Genomic DNA, 13,942 nt, shown 5'->3' with positions numbered 1-13,942 from the left:
TCCAGCTTTCTCTGGTTCCTCCTTGGCAGGACCTGTCAGGCAACCATCTGGTAAAAGACATTGTTGTTAGGATATCCCAGCTCTAGCACTGCAAGGCTGAAAATGTAGATAGAAGGCCAGCTGTTTTTGTTGAAAAGCAGTAGTGTAATAATGGGCTTAGTTCTTACTTATTTTTTCCCCTCATTTCTTTCCCATCAATCCCTTAGTGTGTAGCATGGGTGGAATTTGGGCATTGCCAACAGCAGACTTGTAACTTACTGGTTGTATGAACTTGGACAACTTTTTTTAACTTTTCCGAGCTTCACTTTTTCCTCCCAGAGTGTAAAGGTTAACTAATATGGCTCAATAAAAAATAATTTCGTTTCCCTTTGATGTACTTACTCATGGTATACTGGATAAAATGTCATACGCAGGTGTAGAAGACTTGAGTTTTAGTTTGTCCCTCTAGTTGTATGAAATTCAGCAAGATGAAATTCTCCCTGGCCTCTTCTCTTTCTAAAAACAAGAATAGTTTTACATATTGCAAAGATAATGTAATTAGATGGGATAATGTGTGTAAAACTAATTTGCTAGTTATAAAGATGACAAAAGATGATGTGCTAACATAATTAAGCATTTTCATTAAATAGAATATATCCATTTCTCTTATTTAATCTGCACAGAAGACCTACATCTGTTTTATGCCAGAGCCTGTCTTCTTTATCACAACGTTATATTGATTTTATCTCTATAAAAATATTGTGCAGAAACATAGTATTGAGTACCAAACCCCATAATAATCTATAGAGATGACCAAACTGTTTTCCCTTCCAGGCACCTGTTGTTGGTTTTTTTTTTTTTTTTTTTTTTTTTTTGGTCATTTGTTTTTATCCATAGGAGACAGGAGAGTAACACCCAGACGCCTCTATAGCTGGCATTACGAATCCCTCCTCGCATAGAATGTGCCAAAGATTGGTGTATAACATAACCTGGTTCTAACTATTCGTGAGGTTTTTTGGTTTGTTTTATAATTAAGCAAATAAAAAAGTTTTGGAGAAAATAGATTAGTGAATTTGCTGTACAAGATTGAATGATATTTTGAAAATTGATTATCTCCTGTATTTTAAGAGACTTCATAAACCAAGAAGTACTTTCTGTGCATCCAACATTGAGTTCCCAAGTCAAGGACATAAAACATACAAATGCATCAACTATCTTTTGGGCTTACCTAACCATTCCTGGAAGAATTTATACCTGTGCTGGGGAGAGTAGTGTCTTGGCACAAAAGGAAAGCAAATGGGAAGGGGGGCAATTGCAGAAACACAAAGGTTAAAGCTATTATGTGCTTTTCTTTGAATAAATATTTGAGCTTAAGGCCAGGGTAAAGATTACTCAAAAAGTAATTTTAGACATGATAATAAAATTAGTAACCTCAAGGTGATGAAAATTCTGCAGTTAGAAGTGACATTATCAAGTAGAACTTCTCCCTTTCTGGGATAGGTCAGAATTCTGCTCTTAAATGATGGGTATTAGACCTTGTGAATGTTGCACCTATAGCATGTTTTTAAAGCATGAATTCCAAGGCAGCTTTTTTAAAGATGAGATTCCTGTATATCACCACATCACCACAGATACACATATACAGCTCTAAGGATTTTCTTTTCTGAAGGGCTTATGTTTAGATTTACGTGAGATTATTTTTTTACGTGGAGTAAAAATAACTGAGTAGTGTCACTCCAGTTATGTGTGTGTATGTTAGTTTAGGGGTTGATGGGCGGGGGGGCGCATGAGGGATGGCGCGGGGTGGGGGAGTGATTAGAAATCTGGGAAGAATGGATGAGTTGCTTGTTAAGGGAAAAGACAATATTCTTATGCTAATCCAGGTTCTGGATAAAGAGCAAAGCGGCCATGCAAACAATGACTGTGGAGCCAGAATGTCTGCAGAGAGTCTAGTCCTTCTCAGAAAGCTTGTCAGACCAGGCGCCTGGAGTTGGCTAGGGGGAGGGACCCCTGGAAAGGGGAGTTTTCTCCACACTACTTTATGGAATTGGCAGCTGGCCAGCTTGTTGAAAAGTCCCAAACTTCACTACTAGAAAGTAAAAATTAAGGGTGGGGGGGCTTGACGGGAAGAGGAAAGGAGTGACTTTAGTCTGTTTTTTTTAGCTGACTTCATTCTTTTCCTGTTTTTTATTCTGATTGAACTATTGGTTCAACTTCTTGCTATATGTGGAACTTAAGAATTTTTTATTTAAAAAGAAATTTATATTTTATTGAGTGATTTTGCCTTAATGTTCTTTTCTCGAAGGAAACAAAAAACACTGCACCAACCTGTGTATATAATAAAGGAAATTAAATTTATTTAGATGTGTATTTAGTTTAACTATTTATTAGCTTTTATATATCCAGAGCATTTTAAAATTTTGATCATGTAGCATTTAAAATGTCTGTGCTTTCTTATTCCTTGATATTTCAAGATTAGATATTTTTAATTTTAAAATTCTGATTAATTATTCCAGGAAATTTAAATATATATATTTTTTAATTTTAATTTTTTAAATTTTTTTATTGTATAATATAACATATATACAAAGCAAAGAAATAAAAAAGCTGTAGTTTTCAAAGCACTCTTCAACAAATAGTTACAGGACAGATCCCAGAGTTTGTCATGGGCTACCATATGATCCTCTCATATTTTTCCTTCTAGCTGTTCCAAAAAAAGAAGGCATAAATATAAATATATATATCAGCTCTTAGAATTATAAAATACTCGATTTCAAGAATGATTGCAAACTAAGGATACTATTTTACCATATCATGATTATAGAAACAGTTGATATAATGCATCAAATAAAGGGGTACTCCTCAATTTATATTATTAATAGCAATCACCACAGTAAAAAGCTGACATTGTTTATTGGCTGTTTAGTGCTAAGATGCAAGGGTCTAATTCAGTTGGGTAACACCCCTTTTTTTGGCTAAGGAAACTGAGACCTAGATAGTTTAAGTAATTTGCTGAAGGTTATACAGCAAATAAATACAGAAGCTTAAATTTGAAATAAAATAGTCTGACATCAGAATTCATTCCCTTAAATTTGCTATCTAGGATATTATATGAAAAATATCTTTACCTAGAACACAAAACTGAGGTTATTTTTATGGACTCCATAGTTTACAAGGGCATGATGTAGCCAAAATATAGTATGGGTGTTTTGTTTTGTTTTTCTTAAAAGGAACCTCCCTTGTTGAGATAATTTAAAAACGAAAAGCATACTTTTGGTTACTCCTTTGAAAGAAAGATGTCAGTTATGTTAGCCAGTCAGTTCTTTAGGCATTTTGATTATTTAACTTTTTGTATTCTGGCTTTTTCAGACTTCTGTATTTTAGTTGATGCTGCGATAACTTTATTGTGATTAGACTTTTACTCTTTGAGCAAATTTCTCATAATGATTGTATTAATTATCTGTTGCTGCCCAGCAACTTAGTTGAAAACTTAGCATCTTAAATAATTAACATTTATTATCTCACTGACTTTCTTAAGGTCTGGAATCTGCCAGTAGCTTAGCCAGGTGGTTCTAGCTCAGTCTCTCATGAAATTGTAGTTCAGATGTCCCTGAGGCTGCAGGCACCTGAAGCTTTCCTGGGGCTGAAGAAACCCCTTCCTAGATGACCCACTCATTTGGCTGCTTGAGTGTCCTGATGACGTGGCACCTGATACCCCCAGAGTGTGTGACTCAAGAGAGCAAGGAAGAAGCTCAAAAGCCTTTTATGACCTAATCTGAGACGTTACACATTGATTCTACTTTATCTGTTAGAAACAAGTCACTAAGTCCAGACCATATTCAAGTGAAAAATTAGCTCACATTTTTATAGGCATGTCAAAGAATTTGTGGGTACATGTTAAATCATTACAGTGATTTTTTTTGTGAATTGATTTTTTTTAATCATGAAAAAATGTGATTTGTAAAGAGTAATTTGTATTCCACCTGTTGTAACACATACTACTGATGTGTAATATGTACACAGTGGGTCCTGGAGTATGACTTTATACTCCAGGATAAATAAATGCATGTGGCTATTTTAATGCTTTTATTCAACTAATTTAAAAATTGTTTATGTCTATGGTCCTTATTTCTTTTCACTTTCTCATCCAGAGCCAGAGCTTTAAACATCTCTCTTGTTGACATAAACAGATTTATATCTTCAAACTATAGATACAAAAAATATAAGACCCTTAAAAGATGACTCCTTCAAGGTTCAGAACCAGATGTCTATTAGACGTCCCTGTGAGGGAATCTCAAATGTCTAAATCTGAACTCTTGATCTCCTCCCCTCATTCTTTTCAAAATCTGTTTATCTCCACTTCAGTAATTGCTCATGCCAAAAATAGGGGAAATCATAACATCTTTGACCTCTCACTGTTGAACTTTTGCCACAGGTAGTAGGGTCAGGGGCATTTGTATGGAAGGAATGACCCATAGTCTTTTTTTCCTCTGAAAGGAACTGTGCATATGGCTTGTGTTAGAGTCTCACTGACTGCTCTCCAGAAGACCTTGGTTGAAACTCTAATGAAACAAGGCTGCATCTTAACTTCAAATAAATTGATGAAGAAACAGTGACACTGAAAGATGGAACCAATCATAGCAATCAGTTTCCTGCTTAATACTATGAACTCCTTAAAGCAGAAACTGTTTCACTGATATTTTTATTTTTAGCAGCTGGCACTGATGTGTAATATGTTGTGATTAAGTGAGTAAACTAATAAGTAAATGAAAGTACAGAGAGGGATGACAGCTAGTAAGGGAGTCAGAAATGATACCAGAGTTTTGGTATGGGTGACTGGAGAGAGAGATGGTGTGACATTTAACTGATAGCAAATACTGGAGGAAGGAAAGATAATGAGTTTGTTTTAGACAGATGGAGTGTAATCGTAGCAGAGATCGTAATAGGATGGTAAGAAGTAAGGAGAAAAATCAGGTTTCCAAATATTTTGGAAACGTCTCCTGAATTTCAAACCTGAAACAAGTGCCCCCCAAATCACAATTTTATAATTTCAAGAAGAGAGTTTTCCCAAAAAATGCTGTTGTGTACAAATGTTATTCTATAGTTGCTTTAGACTTTACATCTTATTTTCTCGGCATTAAGTGGTAGGAAGCAATTTCATTTATAAGTTAAAAAATTGTGGGGATTTTAGAACTAAACCATAAATATTGCACCTACATGACACTTTACTATGTGCTTATGTGCCTCAATCCTTTAAAATACTGTTGGAGAAATAACTCAAGTGAAAAGTTCTTAGGCAGATAAAATAGAAACTTAGGTTATTTATGGTCGAAGCTTAGTCTAACTAGTGGTATAAGTTTTGTTGATTTATTGTTGTGTCAGTAAGTCAATAAAATCTTTTTCATTTAAAAATAGTTCAGGCTCAGCCCCTTCTAACATGAAAAAGTTAGAACGGCCATAACCCAAATACCCCTAAACAGTTGGATAGAAAAATCAAAGGTGGTGGTGAAGTTGTACAGAGAAGGTAAGTTTTAACAAATGAATATGATTGCTGAATCATTAAATTTCTATTTCTTTTAGTCTCCAGTGTCTCAGAGCAGATATAAGTAAAAACCTAAAATTGTGGAATTGTAACCCATACCAAACTCTGAAATCTATTCTACAACTAATTGTTGTGTTGTGCTTTGGAATTTGTTGGTTTTTGTATATATGTTATTTTTCACACAAAAAAGAAAAGTTGATTGTGATGATAAAAAAAATGTTTATTCCTTTTAACTGTACTCTGGAGCAGCTAGAAGGAAAAACCTGAGATGATGGTATGGTAGCCCACGACAGACTCTGGGATCTGTTCTGAAACTACGTGTTGAAAAATGCTTTAAAAACTAATGCTTTTTTCTTTCTTTGCTTTGTATATATGTTATATTATACAATAAATAAAGTTAAAAAAATATTTCAGACTGAAGTCACAAAATCGAACTGCTTGAACCATTAGAATGGAGGGGAAAATCAGTTATACTCACCTTGAATATACACTTGACCTTTTCTCTTACAATTTAACTGTTTTGCTCCGAGATCTTTGTTAATTGTCTGTATTGATTGCTAAAACCTTGATTTGAAAGCTTACGTTTCATATAATCCTTATTAAAAGTTCAATCTTATTTTAATGAAGTCAGATTTGTAATATTTCAGTAAAGTAATTTGGGGCATTTAATTTTATTTATTTAGGATATATTTCTATTTGTTTTTGCTTTAAGGATGAAGCAGCCTATGCATTTAAATATATATGATTTTCTAGGTAGGCTTTCTTTCCTATCTTTCTAACGTCTTCTGTCTATAGAAGATAGTTACTGTAATAACTAATAAGTAAAACATTACTTATTAGAAAGATTCAAGGTATTTTTATCACAATTGAAAGATACTGATGAATAGCTTAGTACTTTAAACTCAACTTTTCCTGTTTTATTGTTAATACTTTTAGAAACTTTCTTGAAAATAATTAAAAAATAACTTAATTACTTCAGAGCAGCCAGAATAGCTGATTGAGATAATTTAGTCTACTTCTCTTGCTTTATATGTTATCTTAGATCAAGAAAGGTTGCAACCTATTACTAAATTATTTATATTATATCAATACTTGAAAATCTAATATAGCCTACTTTATAGCAGCTTTTGAATTGCGGTATCTTTTTTTTTTTCTTAAACAAGGGTAACTGTAATTTTTAAAACAGTATTTCATTGTTAAAAGTCTGTTTGGGCATTTGTATTCTTAGTTTTTGTTTTTCTCCCCCCTAAAATTCAGTTATACTCATTACCTTTTTAATTATTTTTTTTCTTTCAGGAGTCAGGAGAAAGCAGCAGAAGTTGGGGTCCTTGTCAAGTGACTGCAACCTTTTACAAAAAAAACTCATAGAATAAAAATCATTTAAATTAGTGAAATAAGAGGACCAGTTATCAAAGGTTACAGTGTACAGGAAACATTAAAAATTGAACAATGACTCAGCTATATGTTTACATCAATTTATTGGGAGTTTATCTGTTCATCATTTCTCATGTTGAAGGTAAATCAACATTCATTTAAGCAATCTAATTGTCTTTGTTCATAATTTATTTTGGTACATAGAAAACACCTATTCTTGTAATTGCTTTTTCAATCCATGTCCTTATTTTTGAACCGTTAGGCCTAGGATGCAGCATAGCTTTTAAGTAAAGAGGCAAAATGCAAATGCATGCCAAATAATTTTTTAATTTGACTGTAGTAAGAAAACATTTTCAAGTATGGGTATAAATCCCAGCTTCTCTGAGCCTATTTTCTCATCTGTATCATAGACATTCTGATATACAACATCAAGTAATTGTAAGAATTAAATGAGATAAGAATATATACCCAATAATGTTGTTGAGTTTTTAAATTCCTTTAAAATATAAGAAGGAATATTATTAATAATAAGTATCTTTTTATTGTTTTAAGGTAAATGTCACTTCTGCATTCTGAATACTAAAATGTCTTCATAAAGTACTGAAAGTTTTATTTGTAATCAATATTGTAGTTCCTGGACCATATAGCCCCCCAAAATATCTATATTCAATATTGTTTTATTTGGATAATATTTTAAATTGAAGATAGTAGTTTGCAAAAGGATTTTAGATAGAACTTATGAACATCTTCATTCTCTTAAGTTTCTGATTTCACAGGTTGATCTTTCATAATGTTTTGTTCACAGTGATAGGAATTAATATCTACCCACAAGAAAAAAGTTAGCATAATTTTTAAAATATTTTAATTTTAAAGCATGAAATCTGTAGTTGTAGTTTGTCTTAGATATAATAATGTATTTATTATTATCATAGTCAGAATCCAGAGCCCTCTTGCAAGAGCCACTTGTGTTTGCAAAATACCAGATCACTTAATAGGATATCTATATAACATCTCCTCTCACATGCCTTGTTGGTCAGCATAAACCAAAGTTGTCCCGATTTTTTTTTTTTGACTTTTTTTATTATGAAACATAGCATGTATACAAAAAAGCGATAAATTTCCAAGCACATTTTAGCAAGTAGTTATAGAACAGATTTTAAAGTTTGATATGAGTTATAGTTCCGCGATTTTTCATTTTTTCTTCTGGCTGCTTCAAGACACTGGAGACCAAAAGAAATATCAATATAATTTCCCGATTTTGAAGATGAGTTAAGTTAGTAGTAACATTTCTCTTTGTTACTTTACTCTTAGGTAATCTCCACTTTGGTATTAATTTTTTTATTCTACATAAATCACACAGAGGCAATATGATACAGAATTCTCATTCTGTACCCAAATTCGGGTAGTTCTGTTATAGACTTTTCACTAGATTAAGAGGATTTATAATGACTCTAAAAATAAAAGCTAATTAGTCACTATTGAAGGAAGCTGATGAACTTAATTATTTTGAAACTAGTAATAAAAGGGAATATGAAGTATTAATTGTGCCTTTTTCAAATGACTCATACCATGGTACCCAATTAATAGATGAGAGAAGTGTTTCTGTCTTTTTACAGAGATATTACAGATAATTAGAAGAAGAAATGATAGAATTAGAATTATACTAACCCTACTGAATTAATGAACCTAGCCCTTCAAAAGAGAAGTAACAAGACATTAACGTGCCTCTTCAAAACAACTTTCGGAGTAGTCTCCAAGAAAATTTAACCCAAATCTAACAAAGCCTCTGTATGAGTACTGTCCAATCAAAATAAAATGTGAGCTACATATGTAATTGTAAATTTACTAGTAGCCATATTTTTTAAAAATGAAAAGAAACAGATAAAATTAATTTTAATAAGATTTTATTTAACTCAGTAGATACAAAACACCATATCAACATAATCAGTATAAATGTTATTGAGATATTTTACATTCTCTTTTTGTTGTTAAATCTTCAATATCTTATGTGTGCATTATATTTAGAGCACATCTCGGGTTGGACTAGCCACATTTCAAATGAATATTTTGTGGCTACCATGTTGAACAACATAGTTCTAGATCTAACTACAGAAATTTTCAGAAACTACAATGGCTAGAGGAGCATGTTAAATTATCCCAGGAAGATACAGTCAGAAAATACAAACTGTGGTAAATACTATAGGCTAAGTTAACCAGTTTCTTCAATAAGTAAATTTGAAGGAAATAGAAAGAATAAACTTACAGATGAAAAGAGCTTGAAGAAAATCAGCCACTTGTGCTGTATGAGCCCTATTTGGATCTTAATCCAAGCAAAAAGTCTGTTAAAAGAATTTATAATACTTATGATAGAATTGAAAATTTGAACACTGCCTGGTTCGAACATTGTATTTGATTATATTTGGAATTATTACTAATTTTTTTAGATGTGATAATGATATTGTAGTTATGTTAAAAAAGAACCCTTATCTTTTAGAGATATATTGAAGTATTTGCAGATGAAATAGTATATCTGGTATTATCTTCATAAATATATGAAAAGGGAAGAGAGTGAAAAAGGATGGGCCATAAATTGGTTACATTTGTTAAAAGTCTACTTAATCTGTGTAATATAAATGTTAAGTAGTGAGCTAGAAGAATACATACCAAACAGATAATAGTGATAACCTTTAAAGAGATAGGGCCAGAATAGATGGGGCCAAAGGGAACTTTTGCTTTATCTACCTTACCTTTTTTTTTTTTTGCTGTGAATACACATTCTTGTTTTACTTGGGTATTTGAAACACTACTTGTTATGGGGAAAATACTTATTTCAAACATATACCTAAGTAGAGAGAATAATATACTGAAACTCCATGAATTCATGACTTGCCTTTAACATTATCAAATCATGATCAAACTTGTTTAGTTTATACTTCCATGAGTACCCACTCTACTTAACAGCATTGTCCAGTGGAACTTTCCTTCAGTGATTGAAATGTTCTGTATCAGTGACTGGCAAACTACAGCCCATGGACTGGTTTAGCGCTCTCTTTTTGTACTGCCCATGAGCAAGGAATGGTTTTTACATTTTTAAATGGTTGGAGAAAAATCAAGAGAAGAACATCCCATGATATGAAATTATATGAAATCTAAATTTCAGTGTCAGTAAATAAAGTTTTATTTGACAATAGCCTCATTTATTTGCTTATAGATTATCTGTGGCTGATTTTGCCCTCCACAGCAGAATTGAGTAGATGCGACAGAGACCATAGGGCCCACAAAGCCATCCCCTATTCTGTATCCCTACTGTCCCATATGGTAGCCACTAACCATAAGTGGCTTTTGAGCTTTTGAAATATGGCTAGTATGAATGAGATATTGAATTTTCAAAGTTAGTTTTTTCTTAGAAAAGTTGTGAGTTTACGGAATAATCATCTAATTTTATTTAAATTTCAGCTCATCTAAAATTAAATAGCCATATATGGCTGTTGACTACCATATTGGACAGTACAGTTCTGTGCACCCTGCCTTCAGTCATTCTTACCTCTTTCTTAAACTTTTGACTTTCCCCCTACTGCTGTCCCTTCCTGCTGGTCCTTATGTAATTAATTATGAAGACTGTTATTATAGAATTTATTAGGAAAACTATTGTTACTTTTTCACCTCTTGTGTGTACCATGCATTGATATCCCTTGGTCTCGCCAGCTCTCCTGCATTTTGCCTTCTGTTTTTTATCATAAAGTTGGGGGAGGAGTTCAGTTCCTCTGCTTTTGTACAAAGAATCCAACAAATTAACTGAGAAAGTAGGAAAAAATATTTAGTCTGGAATCAAAATCCATCTGAATCATTGATATAGAAATATTAATGATAGGGTACACAGGTGGTTAAGTGGTAGAATACTTGCCTTCCTTGCAGGAAACCCGGTTCGATTCCCAGGCCATGTACAAAATAAAACCGAAAAAAAAAGAATGATAAAAAAGCATGCCTTACATGTTCCTTTATATAGTCATGTATGTCTTTCATTTATTTGTCTCCTTGTATGTACATACGTGTGTTTTCATGAGATATTGCCCTAGAGGTTTATCACATTCACGGTATTGCAGTACTCTCACCTCCTTCCATTACTATAACTTTTTTTATACTATAACTCCTGAAATAGAAACCCTATACCCATTATGCATCAACCCCACAGTCCCCTTGCACCCCAGCCCTGGCAGCCTGTACTCTAATTTCTGACTCTTTGAGCTTACATATTCTCTGATATTTTCTTTGTAGTTACCATAGGGTTTAAATTTAACATCCAAAACCTGTAGCAATCTTGTTTACTTTGATACCTACTTATCTTCAATAAGGAAATATTTGTTTCTTTAAATATTCTCCTCTTCCTAGGATTCCTATGTTTATACGTTGGTACACTGGAAGGTGTCCCACAGCTTTCCTAGAGCTTATTCACTTTTCTTCATTTCTTCTTTCTGACTCTCAGGCTGATGATTTCAACTCCCTCATCTTCACGTTCACTGCTGCTTTTTTTGACAACTCCAATCTGCTGTTGAACTCCTGTGGAGAATTTTTTTTTCTGTTACTGTGGTCTTCAGTTCTGTTTGTTTCCTTTTCATAATTTTCACCTCTGTATTGATATTCTCTGTGGATTCATCTTTTGTTTTCCTGATTTCCTTTAGTTCTTTGTCCATGCCTGCCTTTAGCTCTTTGAATTCACTGAGGACCATTTTTAAATTTTCTCTGTCTGGTAGGCCCTTATGATTCCTAATGATTCAGCTGTTGTCTTTGCCTTGGCCGTTGCTTCCTACATCTTTGTTGTTCCTTTTTTTTTTTTAAACCTGGACATTTCAGTATTTTAATATATTAAATATTGAAACTGGAATTTAGACTCTGAGGCATCTATTCCTCAAGCATGTGTTATGACAGAGCTTTCTTTGAATGACAGAAGCTAACCAAGAAAGAAAGAGGGAGGAAAGAGAAAGCGAAAGGAAAGAAAAAAGCGAAAAAAAAAAAAAAACTTTTCCTAGTCTATAGATTGACCTATGAAAGTGTTGCCAATTGCTGTTCTTCAGGCTTATCCATACAGTGAATTTAGAGAAAAGCTCCAGGCCAAACCACAGAGGCCTCCCTAACCTTTTCTGCATGTACATCTTGTCTTGGGCATTGCATGTGGCCTTAGGTATCCACCCCCACCTCGTTTAGAGGATTCTGATGTTCATTTTCTCTTCCCTGGGAAACAATTTCCTCCTGGTCCCAGGCTCTACACCCTGTGTCCTACAGCCCACAATTCCTTATCCCAGGCAGCACAATTTGACTGCCTTGCCACAATTCTGTAAGATAGGTCTGCAAACTACTTCTACACTCAAGGCAAGTTCTATGGTCATGAATCCCTCAAGCCGCCACCAGACAAACTGGACCAGTATATATACAAGGATTGTTACATTCCCTCCAGAATGGAAACCAGAGATTTGTATTAGGAATGTGGACACTGAGTCAATGAGGTAAGGGGAAGGGACCAACTAGAGTAGGCACCTGGAGACCCTACCACGTTCTTTTACTTATTCAGCATTTGTTCTGTTACTGTAATCCTTTAACTGTTTTCTGGAGCTTAGAGGAAGGTATTTCTGCCTGTTCTTGCTGGTTATTCAAAGTTTCTGTGTGGGGATGGAACCCTGAAGTGTCTCACTTCACTATCTTGATCAGCCCAGACCTCATAAATTTATGATCACACAGGACTTCTGGTAGAAGAGATTGACATATTCTAGGAACTGACGGTAGGCCATTGTGCCTGAGCAATATGGAGGGGAAGTGCTGTGAAATGTTGTTGGAAAGGTACACAGGGTCCAGATCATACAGGGCCTTGGTAGGACATGGTAAAGGAGATTGATTTTATTGAGTGATTGGGAAGCCATGAATTGATTTTAAACATGAGAGCAACAGATTGAATTTATGTTTATGAGATAACGCTAGTGACTATTTGGGAAATGAATTAGAGCGGGGCCTAGAGCAGAAGAGGCCATTTAGGAGATTATTAGCTTGATAGAGGTATGCCATGATGGGCTCACGTAATAGCAGTAGAGCTGGAAAGAAATGGAGTAAGTTGAGATATGTGGATTAAGCTCAGATAGCACTCTGGTAATATTTACTGGGATGGGAAAGACTTGGGGAGCACTGGGTTTGAGGAGAAAAGTCTGTTTTGGACATGTAATTTTGAGATACCTCAACAAGTCAAAACTGGAAGGTTAAATCTTCGAATTTTACAGAGAGATGGTATTTAAGGCAATGGGAATTACTGTTTTTCCTTGCATCCACTCCTCTGCTTAGTGAATGCTTATAATTCAGAAATATTGAGTAAATGAGACTAATAAAGGTGGCATGCTAAGATCATCCACCTAGCTAAACTGAGAATAAAAAACAGAAAAGAATATACCCAGGTTTCTTCATTTGCAGCTCCATGGATTTATTCTCCTCCTAGTCTTTTACTCCCTGTCTTCTGTTTGACTTTTTCTAGTTAATGAGTTTTAATCTAAATGAAGTATTTAAGTTTTGTACAGTTTAGAGAATGGTTTTGCTATATTACAGTGTTTGTTCCTGAAAGGGTGTGATGAAGATGAGTGGTGTACACATATCCCAAACCTCCAACACTTTTGTTTTAGTGTTTTGTCTCTTAGTGTTTGTTTCTGTTAATAAATATTCATTCTTTAAATATTAAACCTAAGAAAGTAAAGAGTATTAAAATTCAAGGCATGGAATCACTGAATGCTTATTTAATATCACATTCTTTTTCTGGTTATCAGTGTGTGTATATATGTTATTTTTTCTCTTTACAATAGTTCATCTCACCGATATGGCTGAATTTAAAGTCAAGTCCCTATGATACTTTGAACTGCTTGTTTAACATTTATAATGAAATATATACAACGGCGCTCTTAATATTTCATATCTGTTTGGCTTTCACTTTCATTCCCTTGATGACAACCTAAATGGGCTGCATAGAAAAGCCCATTTCAGCTGAGTCACTGGGAGGAAGGAATTATTAAACAATCC

At 33.8% G+C, this 13,942-nt stretch overlaps 1 protein-coding gene across 1 annotated transcript in view; it reads left to right on the top strand.

Moving 5' to 3' along the window:
- The window catches only part of BMPR1A (bone morphogenetic protein receptor type 1A), a 156,787-nt gene that overhangs the window by 108,780 nt on the left and 34,065 nt on the right, over window positions 1-13,942 (top strand). Inside the window, exon 3 of the mRNA XM_077124689.1 lies at window positions 6,818-7,037. Within this exon, the coding sequence (XP_076980804.1) occupies window positions 6,971-7,037 (67 nt within the window). The 5' untranslated portion in view covers window positions 6,818-6,970. The remainder of the gene's footprint in view (window positions 1-6,817; window positions 7,038-13,942) is intronic.

Source organism: Tamandua tetradactyla, chromosome 13 (genome assembly GCF_023851605.1).
Source record: "Tamandua tetradactyla isolate mTamTet1 chromosome 13, mTamTet1.pri, whole genome shotgun sequence".
Taxonomy (NCBI): Eukaryota; Metazoa; Chordata; class Mammalia; order Pilosa; family Myrmecophagidae; genus Tamandua; species Tamandua tetradactyla.
Note: the sequence above shows the minus strand (reverse complement) of the source record. Positions and strands in the feature narration are given on the sequence as shown.